At 45.9% G+C, this 17,448-nt stretch overlaps 1 protein-coding gene across 2 annotated transcripts in view; it reads right to left on the bottom strand.

The window, feature by feature from the left end:
- LOC129826475 (single-stranded DNA-binding protein 2) overlaps nucleotides 1–17,448 on the bottom strand; it is a 128,257-nt gene that overhangs the window by 42,529 nt on the left and 68,280 nt on the right. For both annotated transcript variants that reach the window (XM_055887242.1, XM_055887244.1), the window contains exons 3-4: nucleotides 15,093–15,154; nucleotides 14,599–14,683 (exon numbers count right to left, since the gene is read on the bottom strand). In XM_055887242.1, the coding sequence (XP_055743217.1) occupies nucleotides 14,599–14,683; nucleotides 15,093–15,154 (147 nt within the window). The remainder of the gene's footprint in view (nucleotides 1–14,598; nucleotides 14,684–15,092; nucleotides 15,155–17,448) is intronic.

Here is a 17,448-nt window from a genome sequence, read left to right on the forward strand (position 1 = left end):
ACATCCACACCCCCACCCCAACCAATCAACACCCCCCCACATCAACCATGCCCACACCCCATTTAGGCCCCCTCAGATCAGACCTATGCCACTCCTGCCCACCCCATGCACCCCACCCCCGCAAAGAGGGCATCAACATGGAAGTCACACATACGCCCAGGTAGTGAGCGGGCAAACAGGCCCAACCCCCACTCTTACACTCGCCCAAGCCAACGGCATGTACCAGATGCTCAGCAGGCTCTGCTCACACTTACTGGCCTGAGGCCAAACCATGACCAACAACATTGGACACTTTATGGAACAAAAAGCCTTCACTATATCATCCTGGAATATCCGAGGCCTGAGGTCATCTGCCTTTGGCCTAAAGAGCAAGAACCCGGACTTCACCAAAGAAATCGGTAATGCAGACATTGTCATCCTGCAAGAAACCTGGTATAGAGGAGACGGACTCACTGGTTGCCCTCTAGGTTACAGAGAGCTGGTAGTCCCATCCACCAAACTACCAGGTGTGAAACAGGGAAGGGACTCAGGGGGAATGCTAATTTGGTATAGAGCAGACCTAACTCACTCCATTAAACTAATCAAAACAGGAACATTTTACATTTGGCTAGAAATTCAAAAGGAAATTATCTTAACAGAGAAAAATGTCCTCCTGTGTGCTACCTATATCCCCCCACTAGAATCCCCTTATTTTAATGAAGACAGCTTCTCCATCCTGGAGGGGGAAATCAATCATTTCCAGGCCCAGGGACATGTATTAGTCTGTGGCGACCTAAATGCCAGAACTGGACACGAACCTGACAGCCTCAGCACACAGGGGGACAAACACCTGCCTGCAGGTGACAGCATTCCCTCCCCCATATGCCCCCCTAGGCATAACTATGACAACATAACCAACAAAAACGGGTCACAACTCCTGCAGCTCTGTCGCACGCTGGGTATGTACATAGTCAATGGTAGGCTTCGAGGGGACTCCTATGGTAGGTACACCTATAGCTCATCTCTTGGCAGTAGCACTGTAGACTACTTTATCACTGACCTCAACCCAGAGTCTCTCAGAGCGTTCACAGTCAGCCCACTGACACCCCTATCAGATCACAGCAAAATTACAGTCTACTTGAACAGAGCAATACTCAATCATGAGGCATCAAAGCCAAAGGAACTGAGTAACATTAAGAAATGCTATAGATGGAAGAAATTCAGTTTGGAAACCTAACAAAAAACAATTAGGCAACAGCAAATCCAATCCCTTTTAGACAACTTCCTGGGTAAAACGTTCCACTGCAATAGTGAAGGTGTAAACTTGGCAGTAGAAAATCTTAACAGTATATTTGACCTCTCAGCTTCCCTATCAAATCTAAAAATCTCAAATAGAAAACCGAAGAAAATGAACAACAATGACAAATGGTTTGATGAAGAATGCAAAAATCTAAGAAATAAATTGAGAAACCTGTCCAACCAAAAACATAGAGACCCGGAAAACCTGAGTCTACGCCTTCACTATGGTGAATCACTAAAACAATACAGAAATACACTACGGAAAAAGAAGGAACAGCATGTCAGAAATCAGCTCAATGTAATTGAAGAATCCATAGACTCTAACCAATTCTGGGAAAATTGGAAAACACTAAACAAACAACAACACGAAGAATTATCTATCCAAAATGGAGATGTATGGGTAAACCACATCTCCAATCTTTTTGGCTCTATAGCAAAGAATAAAGAGCAAAAACATATACATGATCAAATACAAATACTAGAATCAACTATTAAAAACTACCAGAACCCACTGGATTCTCCAATTACCTTGAATGAGTTACAGGACAAAATAAAAACCCTCCAACCCAAAAAGGCCTGTGGTGTTGATGGTATCCTTAATGAAATGATCAAATATACAGACAACAAATTCCAATTGGCTATACTAAAACTCTTTAACATCGTCCTTAGCTCTGGCATCTTCCCCAATATTTGGAACCAAGGACTGATCACCCCAATCCACAAAAGTGGAGACAAATTTGACCCCAATAACTACCGTGGAATATGCGTCAACAGTAACCTTGGTAAAATACTCTGCATTATCATTAACAGCAGACTTGTACATTTCCTCAATGAACACAATGTACTGAGCAAATGTCAAATTGGCTTTTTACCAAATTACCGTACAACAGACCATGTATTCACCCTACACACCCTAATTGACAACCAAACAAACCAAAACAAAGGCAAAGTCTTCTCATGCTTTGTTGATTTCAAAAAAGCCTTCGACTCAATTTGGCATGAGGGTCTGCTATACAAATTGATGGAAAGTGGTGTTGGGGGTAAAACATACGACATTATAAAATCCATGTACACAAACAACAAGTGTGCGGTTAAAATTGGCAAAAAACACACACATTTCTTCACACAGGGTCGTGGGGTGAGACAGGGATGCAGCTTAAGCCCCACCCTCTTCAACATATATATCAACGAATTGGCGCGGGCACTAGAACAGTCTGCAGCACCCGGTCTCACCCTACTAGAATCCGAAGTCAAATGTCTACTGTTTGCTGATGATCTGGTGCTTCTGTCACCAACCAAGGAGGGCCTACAGCAGCACCTAGATCTTCTGCACAGATTCTGTCAGACCTGGGCCCTGACAGTAAATCTCAGTAAGACCAAAATAATGGTGTTCCAAAAAAGGTCCAGTCGCCAGGACCACAAATTCCATCTAGACACCGTTGCCCTAGAGCACACAAAAAACTATACATACCTCGGCCTAAACATCAGCACCACAGGTAACTTCCACAAAGCTGTGAACGATCTGAGAGACAAGGCAAGAAGGGCATTCTATGCCATCAAAAGGAACATAAATTTCAACATACCAATTAGGATCTGGCTAAAAAAACTTGAATCAGTCATAGAGCCCATTGCCCTTTATGGTTGTGAGGTCTGGGGTCCGCTCACCAACCAAGATTTCACAAAATGGGGCAAACACCAAATTGAGACTCTGCATGCAGAATTCTGCAAAAATATCCTTTGTGTACATTGTAGAACACCAAATAATGCATGCAGAGCAGAATTAGGCCGATACCCACTAATTATCAAAATCCAGAAAAGAGCCGTTAAATTCTACAACCACCTAAAAGGAAGCGATTCCCAAACCTTTCATAACAAAGCCATCACCTACAGAGAGATGAACCTGGAGAAGAGTCCCCTAAGCAAGCTGGTCCTAGGGCTCTGTTCACAAACACAAACACACCGCACAGAGCCCCAGGACAACAGCACAATTAGACCCAACCAAATCATGAGAAAACAAAAAGATAATTACTTGACACATTGGAAAGAATTAACAAAAAAACAGAGCAAACTAGAATGCTATTTGGCCCTAAACAGAGAGTACACAGTGGCAGAATACCTGACCACTGTGACTGACCCAAACTTAAGGAAAGCTTTGACTATGTACAGACTCAGTGAGCATAGCCTTGCTATTGAGAAAGGCCGCCGTAGGCAGACATGGCTCTCAAGAGAAGACAGGCTATGTGCACACTGCCCACAAAATGAGGTGGAAACCGAGCTGCACTTCCTAACCTCCTGCCCAATGTATGACCATATTAGAGACACATATTTCCCTCAGATCACACAGATCCACAAAGAATTCAAAAACAAATCCAATTTTGATAAACTCCCATATCTACTGGGTGAAATTCCACAGTGTGCCATCACAGCAGCAAGATTTGTGACCTGTTGCCACAAGAAAAGGGCAACCAGTGAAAAACAAACACCATTGTAAATACAACCCATATTTATGCTTACTTATTTTAACTTGTGTGCTTTAACCATTTGTACATTGTTACAACACTGTATATATTTAATATGACACTTGTAATGTCTTTATTGTTTTGAAACTTCTGTATGTGTAATGTTTACTGTTAATTCGTTTTGTTTGTTTCACTTTTGTGTATTGTCTACCTCACTTGCTTTGGCAATGTTAACACATGTTTCCCATGCCAATAAAGCCCCTTGAATGGAATTGAATTGAATTGACAGAGAGACAGAGCGAGAGACAGAGAGAGAGAGAGAGAGAGAGACAGACAGACAGAGAGAGAGACAGACAGAGAGAGAGAGAGAGAGACAGACAGACAGACAGAGAGACAGAGAGAGAGACAGAGAGACAGACAGAGAGACTGAGAGAGACAGAGAGAGAGAGACAGAGAGAGAGACAGAGAGAGAGACAAAGTGAGAGACAAAGTGAGAGCACCCCCACAACATGATGCTGCCACCCCCATTCAATCCATCCATCCCCTCTGTCTCTCCCCTTGTCCTCTTTCTTTTCATCTCTCCCTCTTTCTTTCCATTCCCCATCTCCTCTCCTATCTCTCCTCTATTCAATAGTACCACACTGCTCTTTTGGATATTAATCCCAACAGCCCCCTGTACTGTTCCGTCATTATAATGCATTAGACTGAGTCACCATGGCTATAATCACAGGACAATGTTGATATATGTACAGTACGTGCTCACTCAGGTAATTGAAATATAGGCCTACAGCAGCATCAGCGGCAGTAGTGAGGACACTGACTGACTGCATTACTTTTATCACTGATGTCATTATCAGCCATCGTAAACACCTCTCAGCCATACAGCCATGGCAGTATAACACATTCACACACACACCCACACACAAAGAGCAGTATAATATGGGAGGTGGGTCTGTGGGCAGATGCTGCAGCAGATACACCCACCCAGAGATTTATATGAGTGTAAATGATAGCCACAGAGGCCTAGGAGCTGCACTGTACTGCACTACTCTTCCACTATCTGACCTGGCCATCCAACGTGCAGAGGAGATAAGAGATTTAGCCTGAGCACAGAGGGGAAAAGATAGGGACTAAACTCCTAGTGAGGAGAGATTCTGTCCTGGCTGGATTCTGTGGAAGTATGAAAGATGGATTGATTTTTCTATCAGGGGGAAGTGAGAGAGGAGGGTGGGACGCAATTAATGGATGGGGTCATTCCAGCCTGTCCTACCACTCTCCACCTCCACAGTGAGATACTCTGCATCAACGGTAGTGCACTATAATATATTCCCTATATACTATAATTTTTTCTTACAGTATATTATAAGGTATAGTTTGCCATCTGGAACACAGATACTGGTCGCGGTCCCCTGCTCAGACGTTGCATGCATCAACCAATGGTTGCGTGCAACATCATCGACTGTGCCGTCGGGCACCAGATTCTGTAACATATGATGTGGTTAACTGATACGCAAAATACCTATCCAAGCGTTGTTAGATCTGGCATGTGTCAGCAACGCCTGGGCATGGGCAGAGGAACGTGCCCAATATCTGTCAGATGGCCCCACTATATGGACTAGGACTGGGACACAGGTGAGATATGGCTGTGTGACACCACCACAACCTCTGGGCTTACTTTGGGCCACAGAGACAACGTGCCACTGACACCCCCCATGCCAACAGGGACGCCCTTCCGGATACCTCTGTCCCTGCCCTCACCCCACCTCTTCCCTTGTCCTCCACCCTGCCCTCCTTCTCACCCCAGCCCACCTCTGCCCTGTCTTTCACCCTGCCCTCCGTCTCACCCCAGCCCACCTCTGCCCTGTCTTTCACCCTGCCCTCCGTCTCACCCCAGCCCACCTCTGCCCTGTCTTTCACCCTGCCCTCCGTCTCACCCCAGTCCACCTCTGCCCTGTCTTTCACCCTGCCCTCCCTCTCTCCCCAGTCCACCTCTGCCCTGTCTTTCACCCTGCCCTCCCTCTCTCCCCAGTCCACCTCTGCCCTGTCTTTCACCCTGCCCTCCCTCTCACCCCAGTCCACCTCTGCCCTGTCTTTCACCCTGCCCTCCCTCTCACCCCAACCCGCTCCTGAGCTTCTGAACACACACGCCTCCCCGACATGTCCAAACACACATGTGACATGACCCAGCATGACATGGCAGCGGAAAATACACTCCTGGAGACTACTAGACTTCAGGCATGATAGTGAAACAGACCACAGAGGGAGAGGGAGAGAGGAGGGAGAAAGGGAGAAGAGAGAGTGAGAGGAGTGAAAGAGAGAGAGGAGATAAAGTGTTAGGAAAAGAGAGGGAGAGTGAGAGAGGGAGAAATTAGGGAAACTATAAGGAAGAGAGGGAGAGAGAGAGAGTGTGAGAGAGAGCAAGAGAGAGCGCAAGAGAGCGAGAGCGCGAGAGAGAGAGCGAGAGTGCGAGCGAGAGAGAACGAGGGAGAGCGAGGGGGAGGGGAAATAGAGGTTGTGGTTTATCTGAAGACGCAGCTTAACAGTGTCTGTCTGTTGAGACAGTGAAAGGCGAGAGAAAACAATACATGAGCAGAGTTGATTAGTTACTGGAGGGAGAAGTTACTGTTTAACATTATATGAAATTCATAAAGTAGTAGACAGTGGTAAACAAATCAGGTCTTCAGGTAACATCTCTGCTATGGTCTGTGAACTACTCTCAACGTTAGCATGACAATTACATTCTCATTTACATTTTTACTAAACTAGTAAAAACAGCTCCATATCTGCTCGCATGCAAACTCCCTCTGTCTACTTCTCTCTCTCTCCATCGCTCTCTATTCTCTCTCTTTCTCTCCCTTTTCCCTCTCTCTTCACATCTCCATGGCGATGATGCTGCTATGAGTCACCCCCACACTGCTCCTCAGTTTGGTTTAAAAACAGGAGAATATGGGAGTGGAGAAGGGCTCTGTTGCCCTGGAAACAGACTGGGGGTCCCTCCGACCCCACACTCCACCACCCCCTCCACCCCCACTGGTCCAACGTACTCTGAGCCAGGAGATCCAAGAAAGTCTGTCCCTATAATGTGTTTATGTGATATACATATACAAAACATTAACACACAAGCACACATTTATCCTGTACCGGAAAAATAGATGAAAAATCACTCTCTTCAATGCTGACAGGGAATCATGGAAGACAATTAAATGTTTACAAACAGAACATCTTTAGATGTATGTATACCGTATACACAGTATGTGGTGTGTGTGTATGCAGTGTGTATGTGAAAGGTGTGAGTATATATACGTATGTTTGCTCTTTCTAAGTACATTGTGTCCTGGAAAGTACCCTGTGATGTCATGATGGGAGAATGTAATGAGGTGATGAGGTCATCAAAGCCACAGAAATGCACTCTGGTAGGCTTGTACTAACAGGCAGGTAAACAGCCAGCTTTAGGGCCAAAGGGGACCACACACACACAAACATATGCTCATGCGCACGCACACCCACAGTCATTGTGTGTGTGTGAGTGTGAGTGTGAGTGTGAGTGTGAGTGTGAGTGTGAGTGTGAGTGTGTGTGTGTGTGTGTGTGTGTGTGTGAGTGTGTGAGTGTGTGTGTGTGTGTGTGTGTGTGTGTGTGTGTGTGTGGAGGACAGGGTCATATCAGGACTAGGGTGTTTTCAGTTAAACAGAGCAGACCAAACCCTTGTGTTCAGCTACCACACCCTACTGTCCCTGGATCCCTGCCAGAGGCCAAAAAACATACCTGCCTGTGTGTGTGTGTGTGTGTCTGTGTTTGTGTCTGTGTTTGTGTGTGTGTGTGGGGGGGGGGGGAGTAGAGAGAAAGGGGGATAGAGGTATGGAGTTGATTGAATATGCATGTGTGTATTTACGTGTCTGAGCATGAGTGAATGAGTGTGTATGTACAGTTGAAGTCGGAAGTTTACATACACTTAGGTTGGAGTCATTAAAACTAGTTTTTCAACTACTCCACAAATTTCTATGAACTATAGTTTTGGCAAGTCGGTTGGGACATCTACTTTGTGCACGACACAAGTCATTTTTCCAACAATTGTTCACAGACAGATTATTTCACTTATAATTCACTGTATCACAATTCCAGTGGGTCAACATTTTACATACACTTTACATACATTTGACTGTGCCTTTAAACAGCTTGGAAAATTCCAGAAAATGATGTCATGGCTTTAGAAGCTTCTGATAGGCTAATTGATGTACCTGTGGATGTATTTTAAGGCCTACCTTCAAACTCTGCGCCTCTTTGCTTGACATCATGGGAAAATCAAAAGAAATCAGCCAAGACCTCAGAATTTGTTTTAGCCCTCCACAAGTCTGGTTCATCCTTGGGAGCAATTTCCAAACGCATGAAGGTACCACGTTCATCTGTACAAAAAATAGTACGCAAGTATAAACACCATGGGACTATGCAGCTGTCATACCGCTCAGGAAGGAGACGCATTCTGTCTCCTAGAGATGAATGTACTTTGGTGCGAAAGGTGCAAATCAATCCCAGAACAACATCAAAGGACCTTGTGAAGAGGCTGGAGGAAACAGGTACAAATGTATCTATATCCACAGTAAAACGAGTCCTATAGTGGGGCAAAAAAGTATTTAGTCAGCCACCAATTGTGCAAGTTCTCCCACTTAAAAAGATGAGAGAGGCCTGTAATTTTCATCATAGGTACACTTCAACTATGACAGACAAAATGAGAAAAAAAAATCCAGAAAATCACATTGTAGGATTTTTTATTAATTAATTTGCAAATTATGGTGGAAAATAAGTATTTAGTCACCTACAAACAAGCAAGATTTCTGTCTCTCACAGACCTGTAACTTCTTCTTTAAGAGGCTCCTCTGTCCTCCACTCGTTACCTGTATTAATGGCACCTGTTTGAACTTGTTATCAGTATAAAAGACACCTGTCCACAACCTCAAACAGTCACACTCCAAACTCCACTATGGCCAAGACCAAAGAGCTGTCAAAGGACACCAGAAACAAAATTGTAGACCTGCACCAGGCTGGGAAGACTGAATCTGCAATAGGTAAGCAGCTTGGTTTGAAGAAATCAACTGTGGGAGCAATTATTAGGAAATGGAAGACATACAAGACCACTGATAATCTCCCTCGATCTGGGGCTCCACGCAAGATCTCACCCCGTGGGGTCAAAATGATCACAAGAACGGTGAGCAAAAATCCCAGAACCACACGGGGGGACCTAGTGAATGACCTGCAGAGAGCTGGGACCAAAGTAACAAAGCCTACCATCAGTAACACACTACGCCGCTAGGGACTCAAATCCTGCAGTGCCAGACGTGTCCCCCTGCTTAAGCCAGTACATGTCCAGGCCCGTCTGAAGTTTGCTAGAGAGCATTTGGATGATCCAGAAAAAGATTGGAAGAATGTCATATGGTCAGATGAAACCAAAATAGAACTTTTTGGTAAAAACTCACCTCGTCGTGTTTGGAGGACAAAGAATGCTGAGTTGCATCCAAAGAACACCATACCTACTGTGAAGCATGGGGGTGGAAACATCATGCTTTGGGGCTGTTTTTCTGCAAAGGGACCAGGACGACTGATCCGTGTAAAGGAAAGAATGAATGGGGCCATGTATCGTGAGATTTTGAGTGAAAACCTCCTTCCATCAGCAAGGGCATTGAAGATAAACGTGGCTGGGTCTTTCAGCATGACAATGATCCCAAACACACCGCCCGGGCAACGAAGGAGTGGTTGACTCCAATGCTTCCCACAGTTGTGCGAAACTGTTGAGAGTGAAACACCCAGCAGCGTTGCAGTTCTTGACACAAACCGGTGCCTGGCACCTACTACCATACCCTGTTTAAAGGCACTTAAATCTGTTGTCTTGCCCCATTCACCCTCTGAATGGCACACATACACAATCCATGTCTCAATTGTCTCAAGGCTCAAAAATCCTTATTTAACCCGTCTCCTCCCCTTCATCTACACTGATTGAAGTGGATTTAACAAGTGACATCAATAAGGGATCATAGCTTTCACCTGGATTCACCTAGTCAGTCTATGTCATGGAAAGAGCAGGTGTTCCTAATGTTTTGATCCTCACTACCGTAGACACACACCCACACACACACACACCCACACACCCACACACACACACACACACCCTTTGTAAAATGTGGAATTCTTTCATAAGAAACCAGTGTTTAAATGTCTGTTTTTTATATTAGATTTGTTAACATGCTTGAGTTGCTTTCATAGGTCTTACAAGTAATTTCATGCTGGCATGACTCTTTCCATCCTGATTAATTTGCTCGTGTTTGTGTTCAACTCCATGTGATCACAAATAAATGAGAGAGTGTGATATCAAGAAGGCAGAACAAGAACAGACCGTTGTCTCAAAAAGGTAGGGGAATTAACATGATAAGAAATTGATATAAATCAGCTAGATGAGTAGTGCCTTGTGAAGACGTTACCACATGATAGTGAGAGCCATCCCTCTTCTTTGCTACCTTCCAACCTCTCATAACAGCGTCAGGAACAATCTCATTGACCTGCATGGATCGAAGTCTTAGACAGAAAATAATATTCTGTGACTTAGTTTCTAATTGGTCAATTTGCAAGAGAAAATAATGTAAACATAGCTTGTTTTGATGATTCCACTTCCCTCCTCAAATGGAATTTGCTCATTTAGCATGGAGAAAGCAATTGAAAAAGCACTTAGCAGAACTGTAAACGCTGTTTCCCTGGCTGAAAAGCCCAGGCTGAAGATGGAAATCAATACAGCAGGACTCTTCACTTCATTCATCACTCTTTTCATCCCTCACTTTGCCCTGGTGTTCCTGGAATACTGGCTCAAGTCAGACACATAATGTTTATACATAAACGCGCGCACACACAATCACACGCGCACGCACACAACCACACACACGCACGCAACCACACACACAAGCACATGCACGCAAGCTCACATGCAAATATATACACACAGACACCCAGACACCCATCCACATCGCTCAGGCCAAACGCCACGCCCACTAATGTTTCTTCTCCACGATGTGTCTGGATTTGATCTCCTCCCCGACCACTTCTCGAATGCAAACACATTCAAACCGTTCTGATTGGCTCCAGAAAACGATGGGTTGGGCAAGAGGCTGAACACACGTGGGTAAAGCGGTGTTTTGGAAATAGTAATTGGCTTTGATACTGATTGGTTAGAGACGATCCAATCGCTGATGACTTGTTTTGTACAACAACCCTGACTTTGAAGTCAGTAGAACGGCCTACGATGGTAGTCTCACACTGAATGTATGTATTGATAGAGCAGGGGAATTACATTCAGTACGAGTCGACAGGCAACCATGGAATGAGCAGAGCAAACTCCTGAACAGTAATTAGCCATCTGAAAATAATTATCACCAATATGTCTGATTACATCTTCATTAGACTCAAGTCACACAATTGAAACAAAAGACGATCTCCATCAAATCAAGGTATTCTACTTTTTCAATACGGCCAATCATAATGTTCTCTTCATCTCTGTTAATTGAGCTATGTAAAGCAGCTACAGTATCTGTGTGGTGGATTGGTTCTGATTGGATCTTACAACCACCACAGCATTACTACAGTTAATTGAAAGTGACCTTGGCTAATTAAAGCTCACAGATTACATCCAGGAGAAGAACATGGAAGAATTCTGTTCATTCTGTGCCATTTATTTTGCCCACCATATTAAGATGCATTTTACAGAGTAATAGAAGAAGCTGAAAATATGGAATTTTCTAAACATGAATTGTTGCCAGTAACTGTGTTGCTCTCTATTAAGTAGTTAGACTGTGAGTGGTGTTGTTACCAGTACGATTTAAAAGAGGCAGGATGAACAGGGACTAAGCAAGGTGAGACTCCTTCCTTTCTCTGTGCCTCTGATTCACGCTGCCTCTGTCCAGCCTCCACCTCTCCATCTCCCTCTTTCGTTCTCTCTCTCCCTCTCTCCCTTTCCATCCTCCTCTCTCCTACTCCTTCTCCCCCCCTCTCTTTCCAGTTCCATCCCCCACTCTCCGACTCCCACCACGTTCTCTCTCCCCCTCCCTTTCCATTCCTCACCCACCCCGGCCCCTCTCTGTCTCAGGGCTCAGAGGTTGGGCCGCCCTCCAGCTCCTTTCCCCAGAGCCAGGATGACATCATCATAGCGCTGCTGCCTCATTCCCCAGGAGCCTATTCATCACACACATCATCATCACCAGCATCAGCAGCATCATCTGACTTCACCCGCACTGCACCTCACACACACACACACACAAGCACACACAAATCTCTCTTCTACACACTCCACCTCACACCTTGTGCACCGTTCCCCCACCTCCTTCCCTCCAACTACCATTCTCTCTCCTTTCTCTCCCCCTCTCTGCAATTGCTAAACCCAAAGTGAGAGGGGGTATGTGGGGGGTGTGTGAGAGAGAGAGAGAGAGAGAGAGAGAGAGAGAGAGAGAGAGAGAGAGAGAGAGAGAGAGAGAGAGAGAGAGAGAGAGAGAGAGAGGAGAGAGAGAGAGAGAGAGAGAGAGAGAGAGAGAGAGAGAGAGAGAGAGAGAGAGAGAGAGAGAGAGAGAGAGAGAGAGAGAGAGAGAGAGAGAGAGAGAGAGAGAGAGAGAGAGAGAGAGAGAGAGAGAGAGAGAGAGAGAGAGAGAGAGAGAGAGAGAGAGAGAGAGAGACAGACAGAAGAGAACCCTGCTGGGGTAAGCAGAAAGCTACAACCTGTGCACTCCCAACAATGCGTCTCAATAAGCCACGCCACACAAAATCTGATGAGTCAGGCTTGCTACAGAGAGAGAACAACAACATCAAAAAGCAGGAGACCCCTCCGACTCCAGTGAGAGAAACAGAGAGAGAGACAAATGAGGTGTTCAGACATAGCTCAGGCTCTGGATATGCTTACATGACTTTCCCTGTTACTGTTACTGGACAGCACTTACCTGAACACATCACATCACATAGTAAACACAGAACATATCATCACAATATTTCCATCATGTTCATCTTCAACATCCAGCCGCTCAACTCCTATCCAGTGTATATCTATTTAAAAACACTGGCAGAACTGGTTGGCACCTGTGTGGGGCAGTAGTAGGCACCAGTGTGGGGCAGGAGTAGGCACCAGTGTGGGGCAGTAGTAGGCACCAGTGTGGGGCAGTAGTAGGCACCAGTGTGGGGCAGTAGTAGGCACCAGTGTGGGGCAGCAGTAGGCACCAGTGTGGGGCAGGAGTAGGCACCAGTGTGGGGCAGCAGTAGGCACCAGTGTGGGCCAGGAGTAGGCACCAGTGTGGGCCAGGAGTAGGCACCAGTGTGGGGTAGCAGTAGGCACCAGTGTGGGGCAGCAGTAAGCACCCGTGTGGGGCAGGAGTAGGCACCAGTGTGGGGCAGCAGTAGGCACCAGTGTGGGGCAGCAGTAGGCACCAGTGTGGGGCAGGAGTAGGCACCAGTGTGGGGCAGGAGTAGGCACCAGTGCGGGGCAGCAGTAGGCACCAGTGCGGGGTAGTAGTAGGCACCAGTGTGGGGCAGGAGTAGGCACCAGTGTGGGGCAGGAGTAGGCACCAGTGTGGGGCAGCAGTAGGCACCAGTGTGGGGCAGCAGTAGGCACCAGTGTGGGGCAGCAGTAGGCACCAGTGTGGGGCAGCAGTAGGCACCAGTGTGGGGTAGTAGTAGGCACCAGTGTGGGGCAGCAGTAAGCACCAGTGTGGGGCAGCAGTAGGCACCAGTGTGGGGCAGGAGTAGGCACCAGTGTGGGGTAGCAGTAGGCACCAGTGTGGGGCAGCAGTAGGCACCAGTGTGGGGCAGCAGTAGGCACCAGTGTGGGGCAGGAGTAGGCACCAGTGTGGGGCAGCAGTAGGCACCAGTGTGGGGTAGCAGTAGGCACCAGTGTGGGGCAGCAGTAAGCACCAGTGTGGGGCAGGAGTAGGCACCAGTGTGGGGCAGCAGTAGGCACCAGTGTGGGGTAGCAGTAGGCACCAGTGTGGGGCAGCAGTAGGCACCAGTGTGGGGCAGCAGTAGGCACCAGTGTGGGGCAGCAGTAGGCACCAGTGTGGGGCAGCAGTAGGCACCAGTGTGGGGCAGCAGTAAGCACCAGTGTGGGGCAGCAGTAGGCACCAGTGTGGGGCAGGAGTAGGCACCAGTGTGGGGCAAGAGTAGGCACCAGTGTGGGGCAGGAGTAGGCACCAGTGTGGGGCAGCAGTAGGCACCAGTGTGGGGCAGCAGTAGGCACCAGTGTGGGGCAGCAGTAGGCACCAGTGTGGGGCAGCAGTAGGCACCAGTGTGGGGCAGCAGTAGGCACCAGTGTGGGGCAGCAGTAAGCACCAGTGTGGGGCAGGAGTAGGCACCAGTGTGGGGCAGCAGTAGGCACCAGTGTGGGGCAGGAGTAGGCACCAGTGTGGGGCAGCAGTAGGCACCAGTGTGGGGCAGGAGTAGGCACCAGTGTGGGGCAGGAGTAAGCACCAGTGTGGGGCAGGAGTAAGCACCAGTGTGGGGCAGGAGTAAGCACCAGTGTGGGGCAGGAGTAAGCACCAGTGTGGGGCAGCAGTAGGCACCAGTGTGGGGCAGCAGTAGGCACCAGTGTGGGGCAGCAGTAGGCACCAGTGTGGGGCAGCAGTAGGCACCAGTGTGGGGCAGCAGTAGGCACCAGTGTGGGGCAGCAGTAGGCACCAGTGTGGGGTAGTAGTAGGCACCAGTGTGGGGCAGCAGTAAGCACCAGTGTGGGGCAGCAGTAGGCACTAGTGTGGGGCAGGAGTAGGCACCAGTTTGGGGCAGCAGTAGGCACCAGTGTGGGGCAGCAGTGCTTGTGGTTGTGGACGGGGTGAGGTAATGTTGATGGTGACTCACGTAGTCATGGAAGGCCTTGGCCTCACTAGAATGTTCACATGTCTCTCTCCTCTCCGGGGCCGCGCAGTACAGGTCCCAGAACACACTGTAGCACAGGGAGGGCGGGGAGGTTATATACACAGAAGTGCAAAAAACACACAAAAATAACATTATCTTTATCCTTATTAATGTTATCATCCTGATTTTTCCAGAATGTTACAAGGACCCGTATTCACAGAGGATCTCAGAGTAGGAGTAGGATGGACAAGGTCCCCCTGTCCAACAAGGCAGCCCCCCGAAACCTCTCTGAATCAGACTGACTAGGCATCCCACCTTTCCCTCTCATTAACATCTAAAAAGGAAAACTGAATTTCTTTTAATACAGGCCCAGCTAAGTCGATTGATAGGTCATTGTCATTTACAGCAAGTCATTGACAACACGTTGTAATAGAGAGGAGGATGAAGATAAATGAGAGTGTGGGGGAATGGAGTGGAAGACGTAGTACTGTACTCACCACCACCAAGAGTGGAGGAATCCTGGGGGCTCTCCTAATGTGATGTTCTTCTCCCATCGGATCTACCAGAGAAACAGAAAGACAGAGAGGTTTCAGATAAGGTGTATAAAGTGTAGGTGTAGACTCCATTGTACTGTAATATTCATGACATGAAACTAAAGTCTACAAGTATTTTGAGAGTATGTGGGAATTCACATACACATCATTATATACAGTGAGCTCCAAAAGTATTGGGAGAGTGACACATTTTCTGTTTTGGCTCTGTATTCCAGCACTTTGGATTTAAAATGATACAATGACAATGAGGTTAAAGTGCAGACTGTCGTCTTTCATTAGAGGGTATTTTCATCCACATCGGGTGAACCATTTAGAAATTACAGCACTGTTTGTACATCGTCCCCTCATTTCAGGGTACCAAAAGAATTGGGACAAATTCACTTATATGTGTTTCAAAGTAGTCAAAAGTTTAGTATTTGGTCCCATATTCCTAGAACGCAATGATTACATCAAGCTTGTGACTCTAAATTTGCTATTTGTTTTGGTTGTGTTTCAGATTATTTTATTTTGTGTTTCAGATTATTTAGGAAAATAATGTATTGTGTCATTTTGGAGTCACTTTAATTGTAAATAAGAATAGAATGTTTCTAAAAATTCTACATCAATGTGGATAGTCCCAATATTACGGATAATCCTGAATGAATTGTTAATAATGATGAAGCACAAATATCATACCTCCAAGACATGCTAACCTCTCACCATTACAATAACAGGGGAGGTTAGTATACCTCCAAGACATGCTAACCTTTTACCATTACAATAACAGGGGAGGTTAGTATACCTCCAAGACATGCTAACCTCTTACCATTACAATAACAGGGGAGATTAGTATACCTCCAAGACATGCTAACCTCTTACCGTTACAATAACAGGGGAGGTTAGTATACCTCCAAGACATGCTAACCTCTTACCGTTACAATAACAGGGGAGGTTAGTATACCTCCAAGACATGCTAACCTCTTACCGTTACAATAACAGGGGAGGTTAGTATACCTCCAAGACATGCTAACCTCTCACCGTTACAATAACAGGGGAGGTTAGTATACCTCCAAGACATGCTAACCTCTTACCGTTACAATAACAGGGGAGGTTAGTATACCTCCAAGACATGCTAACCTCTTACCGTTACAATAACAGGGGAGGTTAGTATACCTCCAAGACATGCTAACCTCTCACCGTTACAATAACAGGGGAGGTTAGTATACCTCCAAGACATGCTAATCTCTTACCTTTACAATAACAGGGGAGGTTAGTATACCTCCAAGACATGCTAACCTCTCACCGTTACAATAACATGGGAGGTTAGTATACCTCCAAGACATGCTAACCTCTCACCGTTACAATAACATGGGAGGTTAGTATACCTCCAAGACATGCTAACCTCTTACCATTACAATAACAGGGGAGGTTAGCATTAGAGGGGATTTATTAAATCAAATGTTATTTGTCCATGCGCCGAATACAACATGTGTAGACCTTACCGTGAAATGATTACTGACAAGCCCTTAACCAACAATGCAGTTGAACAAATATTTAGTTTAGAAAATATTTACTAAATAAACTAAAGTAAAAAAATAAAAATTTAAAGTAACACAATAAAAATATTTTATTTTTTATTTCACCTTTATTTAAATCTGTGAATAACATCTTTTATCAATGTTTATTATGAGTATTTCTGTGATTTGATGTGGGATGTTTTGGAGGCAAAGCCAAATGTAAACGGAGGTTTTTGGATATAAATATGAACTTGATCGAACAAAACATACATGTATTGTGTAACATGTTGTCCCGGGAATGTCATCTGATGAAGAATATCAAAGGTTAGTGATTCATTTTATCAATATTTCTGCTTTTGTGACACCTCTCTTTGGTTGGAAAATCGCTGTAGGCTTTCTGTGACTAGTTGCTGACCTAACATAATGATATGTTCTGCTTTGCCGAAAAGCTTTTTTGAAATCGGACACTGTGGTTGGATTAATGAGAATTTTATCGTTAAAATGGTGTCTAATACTTGTATGTTTGAGAAATTTGAATTATGAGATTTCTGTTGATTGAATTTCCGCTAGCGGAACCCCAGTCCTAGACAGGTTAACCAGGTAGGCCAGTTTAGGTAGGCCATTTACAACTGTGACCTGGCCAAGATTATAATGGCACAAGGCGAGACCCAGATGCAGACACAGGAGGCAGATGATTAGAGTCCAAGATGCTTATTAACAATCCAAAAGAGGTAGCCAAGAGAATGGTCGTGGACAGGCAAAAGGTCAAAACAAGTTCAGAGGTACAGAATGGCAGGCAGGCT

The sequence above is a fragment of the Salvelinus fontinalis genome, chromosome 28 (genome assembly GCF_029448725.1).
Source record: "Salvelinus fontinalis isolate EN_2023a chromosome 28, ASM2944872v1, whole genome shotgun sequence".
NCBI lineage: Eukaryota > Metazoa > Chordata > Actinopteri > Salmoniformes > Salmonidae > Salvelinus > Salvelinus fontinalis.